The sequence below is a fragment of the Schistocerca serialis genome, chromosome 1 (assembly GCF_023864345.2).
Source record: "Schistocerca serialis cubense isolate TAMUIC-IGC-003099 chromosome 1, iqSchSeri2.2, whole genome shotgun sequence".
Classification (NCBI taxonomy): domain Eukaryota; kingdom Metazoa; phylum Arthropoda; class Insecta; order Orthoptera; family Acrididae; genus Schistocerca; species Schistocerca serialis.
Window position 1 is genome coordinate 202626554 of NC_064638.1, and position 15811 is coordinate 202642364.

At 37.6% G+C, this 15811-nt stretch overlaps 1 protein-coding gene across 1 annotated transcript in view; it reads right to left on the minus strand.

The window, feature by feature from the left end:
• Positions 1-2445: 2445 nt before the first annotated feature.
• LOC126465552 (microsomal glutathione S-transferase 1-like) overlaps positions 2446-15811 on the minus strand; it is a 28206-nt gene continuing 14840 nt past the window's right edge. The window contains exons 2-3 of the mRNA XM_050096314.1: positions 5312-5394; positions 2446-2862 (exon numbers count right to left, since the gene is read on the minus strand). Of these exons, the coding sequence (XP_049952271.1) occupies positions 2619-2862; positions 5312-5394 (327 nt within the window). The 3' untranslated portion in view covers positions 2446-2618. The remainder of the gene's footprint in view (positions 2863-5311; positions 5395-15811) is intronic.

Here is a 15811-nt window from a genome sequence, read left to right on the forward strand (position 1 = left end):
GCTCCAGAGTGCAACTACAAATGAATGATAAAACCATGTTTCTATACCCTGTTACTGCATTAATCAGTTAAAAAATAAAATGTCATGTGGTTGTGATGGTATTCCAGACAAAGTAATAAAGAACAGTGCAAGATACATAGATTCCCCATTTACTGACATGATTAACATGTCATTTAACACAGGAGTCTTCCCAGAAAAACTAAAGAAATCAATTGTCAAGCCTATTTAGGGGAAGGGTGACCAGTCTGGACTGTCTAAGGCATTTGATGTCAATGACCATAATTTACTGCTCAGGAAACTATATTGCTATGGGGTTTGTGGAGTAGCACATGATTGGTTCAAATCCTATCTTTCGAATAGGTATCAGAAGACAGAGATACAGCATGTGGGTAAAGTCTACTCATTGGCAGACCTAAGAGTCAGTTCCGGCATGCCGCAGAGCTCTGTACTGGGGCCATTGGTGTTCTTAATATTTATAAATGATATGCCAAGTCATATATCAACAGCAGATACAGTATTGTTTGCCACAGAAGAAGCAAACATGTGGTTTACAAACAACAAATTAATTGTGAATGACAAAAAAAAAGTTTGGATGAACTTCAGACATATAACAAACAAAGTAAAATCTGACCTAACTGTAGAACTTTGGCAGTGTAAGACAGAGCAAACCCCAATGCTAAATTTTTAGGATTATGACTAGATGAATACTTAATGTGGGAGAAACACGCAGAAAAGTTAAACAAAAAATTAAGCCGGTATTGTTATGTTCGTAGAATACCAAAAAATTCCTGTAGTGTTGATGCAGTGTTATGTTCATACTTTGTACTCATACATAGCACACTAAGATATGGTATCATATTTTGGAGGAATACTAGTTTGGCCAAATACTTTGTACTCATACATAGCCCACTAAGATATGGTATCATATTTTGGAGGAATACCAGTTTACTTTGTACTCATACATAGCACACTAAGATATGGTATCATATTTTGGAGGAATACCAGTTTAGCCAAATACTTGTTTGTGCTTCAAAAGAGGGCTATAAGGATAATCAGAGATATGACACACAGAGAATCATGTAAAAAAGTTTTCAAGGAACTACGGATCATGGCTCTACCATGTATCTATGTTTATGAATAATATGTGTTATGAAGGCACACCAGGAACATTCTTTGTTAAACAGTCAAGTTCATAACTACAAAACGAGAAATAGAGACAACTTTCATAGAGAAAGTCACACAAAAGCTGTGTATCAAAGAAGTATTCTTTATCAGCCAAAATTTTATTTAATGCACTACAAAAGGAAATCAAAAGTATACCATAATTTCCAAATGTTCAAAAAAGAACTTAAAAAAATATTAATTATCAAGAGTTTTTATAATGTCAAGGAATACTTAAATCACCAGCATTCAGTATACTGTACCTTATTTCCTTCATCATACTGGCCCAAAATGCTCATTGAAAACTAAATTGTATTCATTTATTATTCCAATTTAGTACATTATGAATGTTGTTATGCATATGGTTTCATGATATATGTAATAATATTTTACTTATGGACACATAATTGTAAATCTTTTCATGTCCTATTTTCTATGTAAGGCAATGTATGTCAATTCCTGTATCATTTTTATAATGATGAGATACAAGGATGCTAAGTAAATAAATAAATAAAAATATGTCTAGTGTTTGGCGTTGAATGTTTGTGAGATCTGGATTCTAGCCTTAGGAAGAACAAATGGCTGCATTTTTTAAGTTGTGGTTTGTGAGGAAAGACAGAAGTTTAAGGTTTATTTTCAGTCAACAATAAGGTGATTAAAGACAGAGTATAAGCTCAAATTGGATAAGGAACTAAATTTCATCCTTTAAAAGGAATCATTCTGATATTTGATTAAAATGTTGTGGGAATGTGACATGAACAATATAGCAACACCTAAATTTGGATGGTGGGTTACGAAAGTTGTCAGATGTAAGACCTATATAAAAATGGAAATGGTGACAGTAAGACATCCGCTCCTCAGGTAGAACATTAAAGGAAGGTATACTCACTTTGACAGGAGAAGCCTTCTAATATGGAAGCCACTCAAGTTGTAGGGCATTTTTCAGTAACTTACTGTACACATATAACACAAGCTAAGTTTTCTTCTGTGGTTTTGACATCACATGCATTCAGTTATGCAAAGAAAAAATAAAGTACATTGGCGAAACAAATGATAAGTTTCACATAACCTTGCAAGTTTCTACAACTGAATTTTTATCTCAATACAGGGCAAAGAGGTAAAGGATTTTGGGGCAGAGGTGCACAAGGAATCCAATTAACTTTCACTTTATGAAATATGTTTACATCAAGGAAATTCTTTTGATACTTCAAAAAATAAGGCATAAAATATCGATTTGCTTATAATGAAAATCACAGAATATGCCAGCAAAGAAAACTGCACTGCTTGTCAAACGGCATTTATTTCTTTGTTTATGTCTGTTTACCTCTTGACACAACAAAAACACAAGGCATCTCAGTTGTCAGATTTACCACAATTCATACAGAGTTAATAACAAATTTGTTTGAAATAAAATCTATTTACCATGACATTAAGAACTACATTTGTTATTTTCCATATCAAAGGCAGTAAAGTATCACACTGCCAGCCATGAAAATTGTGACAGCCCAACCAATGAAAAAAAATAAGAACCGAGAAGGTTGTGCAATTGGTATGATGCAGTATACAACTGTGTGGCCAATTCGTGCTGCAGTAAATGCTCGGAACAGATTGATGGCAAGGCCTGGAGATGGCTTTGTTAGCAGATATGCTAAGGCCACAATAAAGAACACTGTAATATTCTCCAAGTCATTTAAATGAGCCCTGAAAAGAATATTACAATTTTAGATTAGAAGTATCCATAAAAATCACCACATATATTTATCTATTAAAATTATTACATTACATTTAAAACATTAAAAATATATAAACAGCAATGGAAATTGCCACAGAAATCTACTGAGTCAAGAACTATTCTGTCAATGATCAAATAGGCATCTCAATGTATAATGTCTTCTGCTTGTTTTAGGGTTGTAATGTAGAAATACATGCTTTTGCAATTTGTGATGACCTGGAGATACAGATTGAGTGAATTATGTTCAATTAGTGAGGAATAGTTTGGATGCTTGTATGTGAAATTCAGCCACCTGGCTGAAATCTATAAGCAACAGACACCAACAACTTCCTTACCTTTTTAAGAAGGCACAAGTAGATGGACAATAATCCATGAGTCATCTAATGGATCTGATAAAGTATAACATATTGTATACCTTCATTCACTCTACTAGTGTTTCAATACCAAGGTAGACAGAGTTTAGTATCAGTTAAGGAAATGGAGCACTAGATCAGCTAAAGAACAGTGAGGGTGAGGGTGCAACTTTTGCTATGCAACCTGTGCAACAAACGTCTTACAAACAAAACTGCTTCTACTTTGTTCTTGTAAATCAGAACAGCTGAACAGAGATTTGAACCTCATATCTCCTGGTTATGAGGCCACACCACTAAACACACTCACTTGACCAACACTATGATAGGAGCACACAAAGAAAATGAACACTTGTCACAATAACTCATTGCCTATGTTTCCTGTATGCCTAAGTACATAGCAAAATGAGATTTTTCTGCTGTCTTCACTTGCGGGCATTGGCAGTTTGTGTATTTTGAGTGCTCCAGTCAGCTGTGTGCTACTGCTGGATAGCCTGAATGGTACTGAGGGCATCATAACAAAGAAGTAATTTGTGGCAAAACCACACAATGCAGTAAGTTTAGGAGTACATGAAATTTGACACCATACACAGCAGTATTTTTCTTAAGGGATCTCAAGGAGCATTTCTTGTAAATTAACTTCTTGTAGTATGGTTTGTAGTCTGTATGAACTGTTTAAAGCATGTCATTTTCCACTTATGGCTGTAGAAGTTATATATAAAAACTTCTACAGCCAAAAGCAAAAAATTGCACCCTTTAAACAGCTTTGATACTAAAACCCCACTTAAGAATTGTCAGTTGCATGCATACTGTACAGTCAAAAAGTTGTCTTTTAAGTTATCCAGACATTTCAGAATATGGAAATAAAGCTCCATAACAAATTAAGGATCAATGACACACTTGCTGTACCTTTATTTCTGTAGAAAAGAAAGGTATATACTGCAAAAATACTAAAATTCAATGCAAGAACTGATATTTCATGAAATGATCATCTGAGTTAGTCTGTAAATTAGTGTCAGATATTTTAAGTCATTGTTTTTCCACAATAGAATTATCTTATACCTTGATCAGAATAATAAAGTGATTAATATTTCAACACCACTGAGCATGGAAAGGAGTGATAGCAGTTCACCATCATCTGTGTAACACAACGTGTCTGTGCTAACTACTGCTGTGTGGTTCCTTCCCAGATACATTCACATGATCCTCTGTTGAGGAGGAGGAGATTAGTGTTTAATGTACCATCAACAATGAGGTCATTAGAGATGGAACACAAGCTTGGATTAGGGAAGGATGTGGAAGGAAAGTGGTCATACCCTTTTGAAGGAACTATCCCAGGATTTGCCCTAAGCAATTTAGGGAAATCACGGGAAGCCTAAATCAGGATGGTCAGACATGGGTCTGAACCATCACCCTCCCAAATGCAAGTCCCATGTGCTAACCACTGCGCTACCCCACGATGATCCTCTGTCAATATACATAATTGAATTCCTTTTGGAAGTTTGTAATAGCCTTATCACTTTTGAGTATACTTTAATTACTAGCTTCATACATACTACACAGAGAGACAATGATAAAAATCACAACAATTAGGTTACCAGCTACAAGCACAATCTGTAGTAAATGGCACCTGAGTAGCAGTATGATATGGCAATGATGGAAAACTGAAAAGAAGAGAAGGCATGACAAAGCTCATCCTCTGCTTTATTGTTGATGTGGTAGCTGTTGTATAAATTGTTGGCTGTCAATCATTTATTACTCAGATCCATGTACTGTACAAAGTTAATGTTACTAGCACATCACAAGATGTACTTTCAAAGTGATGGAGTTTTATCTCATATTTTACTGTAGCTCTATTCATGACTCAAATGATTTAGTAATTTGTGTAACAACATCAGGCAACAAAAATTCACAGAGGTAGATTATTATAATTGTTGCAATTTTAGATATTTATCTGATGATCAGTTTTAGCTAGAAGAAAAAAATTCAGATTAAATTATCTTGCATTTCTGAATTGAACTGAGAAGGCTTCTATCCACAAATAAATTTCTTTCTTTCATGTACCTACCTCCTGACTCGTTCAACATCAGGCTGATCGTATTTCACTTTGCTACCTTTCACAAATATAGTGTCTTCAGGATTTGAGAAACTCTGATGAAACATGAAAGCAATAATAGCAAATTATTATTTTATATCAGATTATGTCAATGACATGCAACACAGGGAATGGCATATGTTACTAGAAAACTGCAAATAAAGAAACTACTTCATAGGGCAACAAATAGAGTATATGAGATTGTGAAATTGTTCAGTCCTTTCTTGGTTATGCATTTAGTCCCAACAATTTTTTAAAATTTTTTTAGCTAACCGTAATATCTTTCCATGATATAACAGGCTCCATTTATTAGCAGAAGCTTTTAGCTCACTAGCCTTTTGCAATACTTGCCATCATTATTAGCAAAACATTATGGAATCAAAGATGCATGCACACACACACACACACACACACACACACACACACACACACACACACACACTAGATTATAATGTAAATAAACAGGAGAACTCACTGAGAAACATCCATTTTCCTTTTATAACACACTACTGAGAGTATTCAGGTATTTAGACATACTTATGATACAACAATTAATTCAGTCAGTCAATTTAATTGTAATTGCCTTGTTTTTAGCCACCTTCTAAGTTTATACTATCTACTACAGACATCAGTGTGAGAAGTGTTACTATAACTTCCACCAGTCTATCCAGCTCCCCATCCTCACATCTGTATCTGTCCATTTCCTCCTTCACACTCTCTCTGTATCTCCTACTCCTCCTCCTCCCCACTCTCTTTTTGCGTGTCCTCTATCTCCAGTCTCTGACCATATTTTACTCCCATCCCTCTGGCCATGTCCTCCTCCCCTTTTTCCTTTTCCATCAGCCCCTCTACCCATCTACATCTCCCACCTGTGTCCTTTTTGTCCCATTCTTGCCCCTTTCTCTGTTCAGGTCATTCTCTTCCCTCTGTCAACACCCATCTCCTCCTCCCCCCTCTCACATTACTGATCTCCTCCATCTCCTTCACTCTGCTCAGCTGTGCCCATCTGCACATACAGCCCCTGCAAAAAAGCAGGCTGATACTACTTCCACACCAAATACCTGATAAGCAAGGATAGCCTACATGCCCGTGGTGTGTAGACTGTCCTGTAAAGTAGGTCGATAAAGCAAGCCAAATCATTCCCACACAAAATGCCTGTCATGCAACCTATATGAAAAGGACTGTAAAAACAAGTTTTCCCCATATCTTTGGTCCTCTTGGAGCTAGGAGGTTATAGACCCCAAGGTAGTGATACTCACCAATTTTGGTGTTTGTGTTACATATTTGGTTGATATTGCTCCACAGGTTTAGGAGGAGATCCTGGATATACATATGTGCTGCTCTACACACACACACACACACACACACACACACGTTCCCCAGGGCTTCACTTGCGAATGCATTCAATATAGATATTAGACACATCTCCTCCTCCCTCTCTCAGTGTTCACCTATTTCTCAACCTGCCTCTCTGTCCACCTTACCTTCCCACCTGTATTTGTCCATCTCCTGCTTCCACTTTGTGTCTCTGTCTCCTACTTCCACTTTGTATCTCCATCTCCTACTTCCACCTCTATCTGTCCATCCCCTCCTCCCCCTCTCTTTCTGTTCATCTCCTGCTCCCCCTCTTCCTATTCACCTCCTCCTCTCCTCTCTCTGTCCCTCACCACCATCCCCCTCTCTCTGTTGATCCACTCCTCCTTCCTCTCTCTGTTCACTCCCTCTTGCCCCTCATCTCTCTGTCCATCTCAATCTTCCCACAGCCATGCCCAACTGCACTCATGACCCCAGCAAAATAGATCAATAAGGCAGATTGATACTACTCTCACAATATGCCTATTGTGCAGGGCAGCCTACACATCAGGAGCTTAAAAATCCTTCTTTGTACCTGACTTATGGACTGACATATAAAGCAGTTCAATAACACCACTTGAACACACACACAACCTACAATTCATAGGCTGTAAAACCGTTTCTCTTCCTTGACATGTAGGTTGCCCTGTGAAGCATGACAATAAGGCAGGCTGATACTAATCCCACACAACATGTATGTCAAGCAGAGCAGCCAGTCTGGCAGAGGCTGAAAAAACACAGCTTTGCCCATATCTCCACTCCTATTGAATTTAGGATGTTATAAACCTCACAATGCAGATACACATGAAGTTTGCTGTTAGTGTGCCAAATTTTTACTGAAATGGATCCAGGGGCTTGGGAGGAGATCCAAGACATACACATATCAAGAGAGAGAGAGAGAGAGAGAGAGACAGAGAGAGAAAGAAAGAGAGAGAGAGAGAGAGAGAGAGAGAGAGAGAGAGATGTGAGGTCAAGGTGGACAAGCACGAATAAAGTGCCAAATATGAATGTAGAGTCATTTATAGACTTTATAGCTTCAACTGATTAGCTGTGGCACCCTAGGGGATACTCACTGGACATGGAAATACAGTAGACCATACTCTTAAACATACATTATGGAATGCATAGCCATAATTGGGTAGCATTTGGAATATTAACTGTACTAACCATATTCCAATATTTGGAACATCTCATCTGAAGGTTCCCACAATGTGTGAACTACTTGGCTGACATGATAGTGATGGGGGCAACAGGAAAGCGATACTTGAAAAATGTGGAGCCTCTTTTCTTTAGAATCTGATCAAATAGTACATGAATCTGATTGGACAGATGTAGAAGTTGTTTTTTAGCTTAGTATTAAATTTCTATGCCACATCTTCCAGAATTAAGTCTTACTTGTGTTTTCCTGAGGATGTGTCCTAACACAGCCAAACAAAGATGCAACTGATAACCTTTCAGCTCTTAAAATTTTAAAAGACCTGCAGTCATTTTTGGATAATGTGATGTATACATAACAATCTCCAAATAGATAATACATTGTACAAACAGCATCAAAAAGGTACACTCTTTGAATAGTCTAATGCTGACATCATCAATGAACCAGTTTTGTGCACCTCAAAAAACTATCTCCAGAGGCTTTATTATTTATGCGGGTACAAAGTTCTGTGTATACCTCTATAGTACCAACTCCCACTCGATTATGGACCATAAGTTTCTAATTAATGTGTTTGATTTCTGGTCCAAAATTCCACAGAGAACGAAGCAGCAACTGCAATGAAGTGCAGTAATTTTCCTTATGGTATTCAGTAATAGCCCAACTCTCAGCTGGCCTACAGATGCATGTTGCCTCCTTACTCATATGACACAATAATGTTTTGACACACAAGAGACCCTATGTTTCCAAATAAATGAGAACTTGTGACTAACATCCCATCAGTTTCCCCTTACTTCCTGCAACATAGATCAATACAAGAAGCAAGATACTCTACCTCATGGCTTTAGCAATCAATTCAGCTGGGATGGTTACATTGTATGCCAAAATAATGGATGTGCCTGTTATACAGATGTTTCTTTTAAGAGCCAAATTAAAATTTTAACAGTGACATGATCTGATGACACTTTGATAAACTTTCCCACAAATTATAGATGAGCTGCAGCATCATGTGAGTGCAGCTGTGCATGCACATTCCGTAGTACTCCAGGTGGATGCAAAATGTCATCAGTAGCAATAGAGCTCCTCAGTTGTTTCAGCTGCAGCCCATCATGACCAGCTTCTCTGCCGTGGGAATCAGCTCTGGTAATGACACTAGGAAGAGCATCCTCTGCCAGAAACAATGACTCAAGACTGGAACAGCCCACTAAACTGATCTGCCACCAGGCATAAGACTAAGCTCCTACCCAGCCTCAGCCTTCTAATAGATAACATTTAAAAACCCCAGTGGCAACAGAAATGACACTGAGATGGGTAATTTGATGTGAGACACATGGAGTCACAAATGCTCGAGAAATACCCCAAAAGTGGATAGCAAATGGTGAGCATTTGACATCACCTGATGACTTACCTCATCACACATGCAGCAATTGGGCTTATCAATCCTATTCTTGCTAGTAGGGGCACAGCTACACATTACTCCAATAAGCTATTTTTTTGTAAATCTAAACCAATTCTCATAAGTATTGGATAACCACTACCACGTGCACTATCATATCACATTAGATAATGCAGAATGAATACAGAGTACCTTAGCGGAGCAATGAGTAACACTGCCTCCCTACCAGCAATGGTAATATTGACAACCACTGAACGTGCAGTGAGGTACATCGTTTGGTGATATGTTCATTATCTGTCATCTGTTTTTGGGGTATTTCCTGACATGTGCTATTTCATGTGTCTTATATCAAATTACTCACCTCAGTGTCATTCACAGCACTTCAGGGGTTCTTAAATGTTAATAAGAGTCATCCTGTGTCTTTTATCTATTGCAATTTATTGTGCTTCACACACCACAAATTACACATGACATCAGAGGCAGTAACAAGCATACAGCTCACTTAACAGTCAGGTCTTGTTGGAAGATGACATCAGTACAAGCAGCAAAGATTGTGTTAAAACACCGTCTAACAACTCTGGAATTTAACCTACTCACAATGCTCATGACACATATGTTCAATGATTTAATATTATCACACCATGACCATGGGCAAGCTGTTATTTAATGGATGAAGTGATATGAGACATGCCATATCAGTTGTCTGTTTATAATCCTGCTGTGTTATTTGCTTCTGTTATTTTTTGGACTTGTCTAGCTGCTCTAGCTTGTGACCTTGGCTATGGTTTTGCAGGTCTACATCTGATAACAGCTACATTACAACCAACTTCCACTTTTGCTATGAACTATCCTCTTGTGTAATGATTGACATAGTGTGTCATTTGACAGAACAGTTACGCTGACTTATAATTCAAAACTTAAACTCACCCAAGAGTCAGCATCTTCACAACTATCTGTCATAAACAGTGCCAGAGATACCCACATCAGTAGCTGAGGTTGCTAATGCATGACTGTGTGGTGGCCTTTGACTCTGTGATAAGCCGATTCAAATACTGGCAGTGGATGAACTTTCACTACCAGTTCTGGGCTGGTAAGGAGAAGAGATGTGTGGATTAAAGTTTCTGGTCACCAATCTTTGTGCCAATATCCTTGATTAATTTCCAGACAGGAACACTAAACTTGATGGGCTCCTTGGTGCTCCTTGAGAGAAATAGGCTAGGGAATGACACTGGGTTTCATCCTCTTCCTTCTTTCCTGACCTCATAATTAGGTCATTTACATTTTGGTTTACCACAGCTTCCATGAATCTTTCATATGAAATGTCTTGATTAGCTCTACAATTGCCTGAACCAGGCCCTAAGTAATTATAGCATACGAGTTCAACTGCTGTTAGGAAACAGATCATACACATAAAATGTTAACTTTGTATCCAGGTTAATAATCTTTGTAAACTGTAGTGAAGTTAAAGGCACATGTTGACAGAAAATGTTTTTCATTATAAGGAATGTTAAAGCATTTTAGTCCTGTTACACTGAAAATATTAAAGCAAGAAATTATATTTCTATTCTTAATGCCCCATTTGGGTGACGAGTGCAGAATGTATTCCTTAAAAAGTACCCTAATGAGTTCTCTAGAGATGGACATGATCATTGTCATTATCATCATCATCAGCATCAACAACATCATCATCACCATCAACATAATCTTGAACAGCTTCCAGCCCCAGGTTGGGTCTGTTTGGAACAAAAGCCTTGTCATGTAGTCCTGTATTATCACCATCTTTCTGTCTTTACTCTGGTCCAGCCCTCACCTCTTTTATCAACACACCCTCCACACCTCTCAGTCCTCCTTGGTCTTCCTCTTGGTCATTTCCTTTTCATCTCCATTTTGTGTATCTTCCTGGGATTCTCTGGTTTTCCATTCTTTTTAAGTGCCCATATCATCTTAGCTGTGATGTTTCTATCCTGCTTTGCAATGGTTGCTCTTTCAGTATTTCCATTAGCCTTTCATTATTTATCCTGTCTCTTCTTGTTACTTACTCCTACTTCTGAAGAACTCCTTTTTCATATTCCTGTAATCTGCTTACATGTCTTTATTCACTATTCATATTTCAGATGCAAAGGTCAGTACTGAGATGTAGTAACTTCTATGTATTACTTCTTTGATTTTCTGTGGAATGTCTTTGTTCCAAACCAAGCCCCTGACACTTTGCAGGAATGCTTCTGCCTGTCTACCACATCCACTGATCTCTCATTTCTTCCATTTTCCTCTGTCATCCTTCCCAATATTTTGTACTTTCCACCTTCTTTAGTTATTTGCCTTCATCTACTAATTGATCTATCTATCTTTCTAGTTTAGTTGTGGACAGGATCTCACATTTGTTGACATTAAATTTGATTCCATACTGTCTCACAGTTTCTCCCCAAGCATTCAGTTGTTGCTGAGTCTCTTCCTCCCTATTTCCCCAGATCATCAAGTCCTCCATGCACACCATTCCTTTCATCTTGTCTTCTTCAGTTTTTCCTGCCACTTTAGTTATTATCTCATCTTTGCTGGAATCAATCTGCCCTTTCATTCCCACTTTCAAACAATTCAGACTTCTTCAGTATATCATCATCACTGTGCTTATTACTCTTTTTTCCACTCCCTTCTTTTCTAGTGCTTCCTAGCTCTTTCTTCTACACTTGCCTTTTCTATAACAAGGAAGGCCTCGCAAGGTCTTTCCCAAATTTATAGTAGTGCCCCTGGAGCTGCATCACTGCAAATATGATCTCAGCAGTTGACCTCCCTGGGCTGATGTCATGATGAACTGAAACCTTAACAACAGCCTCACCAGAAGGGGTTTGCTGCATTATGATGTTAGTTCACATTCAAGTCACATGTGTGAAGGAAAGGGAATGATAGTGAACAGATACAACTAATGGATAAGAATACTATAAATGTTGGTTAAATTCTGTCCAGCAAGCTGCCTCAATCTCTGAATACCACAAAGAAAGTACATCTACATCTACATCTACATCTACTTATATACTCTGCTAGCCACCAAGCAGTGTGTGGCGGAGGGCACAATTCGTGCCAAAGTCATATTTCCCCTCCTCTGTTCCACTCGCGGATGGCGCGAGGGAAAAATGACTGTCTGAATGCCTCAGTACGAGCTCTTATTTCCCTTATCTTTGAATGGTGATCATTGCGTGATTTGAAAGTTGAGAACTAAATTTAAACTTTATAAAAATTTTTTGCTAATCAGTATGGTGTTAGGGAATACCTGGAATCTGAGTGCAAAGGCTACAAAATATTAATTGGTATGCTGTGACTTAAGCATGTAGAATCATATGAAGAATTTTGTCTAGGGACATTACTGCTGCTGAGATAATTTTTTTACATGGCATACTGTTAAACACTCTCTGAACATTAAATATCCAGAATTCTGATTTGGTATTTTAATGAAAAATGCTAGCATTGTACACATATTAGACAACATTCATTCAGTGTAAGTCATTTATGAATGGACATCTAGCACCTTTAATGCATCAGTACCATCAGTGATGCTGTGATGGTTCCTTTGAGAGGGCATGACCATTTTTCTTCTCCATCCTTCCCTAATTTGAGCTTGTACTAAAAAATCCCTTTAGGTTCCACTGTGCCCTCCAAACTGAATGATTGACACTCAGATCATTAGTGGCATGTCAGCTGCTACGTGCCACATATACACTGTCATTTTCCACATTTAATAGGGGAAGAGCAAATGACAAATTTTCCATCTTCTTCTTCTCCTGGAACATTTTTCATAAACAGTCTAATTTACCATTACTTCACTGGATGACTCATTTTCAAAACTTGTAACAAACCTGGTCATTTTCATAAAGCACTTGCACTTTTGGGATTGAAATATGACAGCAGAAAATGCAGTCAGCAAAAGGATGCATGTAGCTTGAGACTGTGCATAATTATAGATGGGACTTTATCCAGCTATAGATACCAAAGAAGACTGGAAGGTCCCTTTATTGAGGTCATTACAAACGGAGTTCAAGTTCAAATTAGGGAAGGATGGTGAAGGAAAATGGTCATGCCCTTTCGAAGGAACCATCCCAGCATCACTGATGGCGATGATGCCTTATAGGTGCTACATCCCCATAACATCTTGAGATCTTGTTTTAGCCACATATATTATTAGATGACACCAAGTATTAGGAACCATTACACCAATTGCTATAATAAATTAAGAAACATCACTGGATTACAAAATTTTTTGGTTTGATTTGACCTGCTGATTACAGGATGGCATGAATGAAAAGACAGTGCAGAAACGTCTTAAGAATTCAGAATGAACACTCTGCAGCAGATTGTACACTGATATGAAAATTCCTTCCAGGTTAAAACTGTGTATCAGACCTTTAGCTTTTGTGGGTAAGTGTTCTAACTACCAAGGGTGTCCACAGAAATTTTTCCAGGAGGGGGCAAGATTCAAAACTTGCCTGCTTTGATGTAATTGATTCAGTGAGTTTCAAAACATGTTGCATCCCAATAACTAAATTTGACAAGAACTTATAGTATCTCACAACACTGATAATTATCTACTTAGTGTTTTTAAGGTAGAACACTTTGGTACCTAAGCAGATTTCAATAGTACATACCAAGTACACTTTTTTATGTTCTTAATATGAATATGGAAGCCTCCTTTTTCAAGTCAAAGATAGGAAATTACACTCTCAATGATTAAATTCAGAGTATCCAAAGTGTTAATGTATTGATTTCATGGTTACTATTTTTTATTACTGACTGGCATAGTTGAACAATAGTCCACAAAATTCTTCAGAGAATGTGACCACATTGTCTATTATGCTAGGTTCCTCAAGAATTTTATGGACAATGACAGCACTTTGTTGCACCCATAAACTTCGAAAAGTTTCTAATCCTAGTAAGAACATTTTTTCAGCTTTGAAATTTCATACATTTTTCCCTTCTTCTAGCATGGAGAATGATCTTCCCTTTCTTCTACTAGTGTGTTTGTGACTAACCATGGATGTACACACCTACACCATGTTTATCTTCTCCTGACTGTACTACAAGACCTCTGCTATGTAGCAAGCTATCATCATGGATTTTCTGTTTCATCAAGCAAATGATAAGCTCCTTGTTTGATTTTACTGTGCATCAGTGGGATGGGCATCATTAAGGAAATTTGAGCTGGATGACTATGATGTATATTGCTGCCATGTTTATGTATTGGGAATTGGCAGTGGAATCTATTTGCCAGTGTGTTAGTCCAGCTAATTTCTGCAGCCCATTAAGCGTTGAATTAGGAAGCAACAAAAAAAGGATTGAAGACATTATTATGGTATGGTTATATAAACGTTTGTACTCTCATGACTCCACATTTGCTCTGAAACTGCACCAGCACCAGCACCAAGGAATTGGCATATTCCTCATGAATAGTGGAACAATGAAAAAAACTCATAATTTATAGTGATCGTCAAAACTGCAACATTTTTTGTCTGTGTCAGCAGCATTAAATCTGGAATTCCAGACAATGATTACTAGAAATTCAAGGGAATCCTGTAATGAAAAAAAGGCTGTATGAAGACTCCAGAAGGACCCGAGTAGCCCCTCTTGCTCTCCCCCCTTCCACACAAATGCTACAAATTGAGCTACAAAGCATTCTGAATACATTTCCAAGGCTGTAGCTAAGTCATATTTCCACAATATCATTTCTTCCAGGAGCACCAGTCCTGCAAGTTTTTCAGGAGGACTGTGAAATTTGGAAGGTAGGAGATGAAGTACTGGTGGAAGTAAAGCTGTGTGGATGGGTCGTGCTTGGGTGCCCAGCCAGTGGCACACTTGTTCACAAAAGGCGAAGGTCTCAAGGTCACGTATTGGTCCAGCATAAAGCTTTAATCTACTAGGAAGTTTCATAAGAATTGTTTTACGGAACGGAATTTTATAGTGCATAGCAGTACATGTGTAAATAATGAGGAATGTCTTTATTACCCTTAAGCACTACGGATCTTGACAGGAACACAATTACTATGAAGGGGTCTCAGATACAGTTTTTTTTTTTTTTATATATGTAAAACCATTCTTTTGGTGAATATATGTTTTCTTTACTTTCTGTTCTCTATTACAATTCTTGGAAGTAGACTTTATGGAAATTTTGGACTTTTTAAACACTGCAACATTTAAAACACTTGGACAACTAGAACACAGAAAAATTTGCCACTAAAATAACAGTACAAAGCAATGAATTTTCAAGCCATATTTTACTGGTTTGTTTAGCTTATACATTCTAAAGTGACACATTCCACAGAAAGGTACAAGTATTTCATCAACACAGACTCTAGGAACTACAGATTAATAAAGTTGACTGTTTGCAGTGAAATGCAGAAATATTTGTGTGATTGCTTGCTGTTTGTCTCTTTTTTTCATCCCAATAGTCTTTGTTATCAAATCACAATGCAGATAAGAAAAATAAAAATCTTTATTTACTGACAGTGTGTCTGAAAGCATCACAGCCTGTTCCATCGGTTGCAAACAAGCTGTAAACCAATTCATTTCCTGATCTGAAAATGACTGA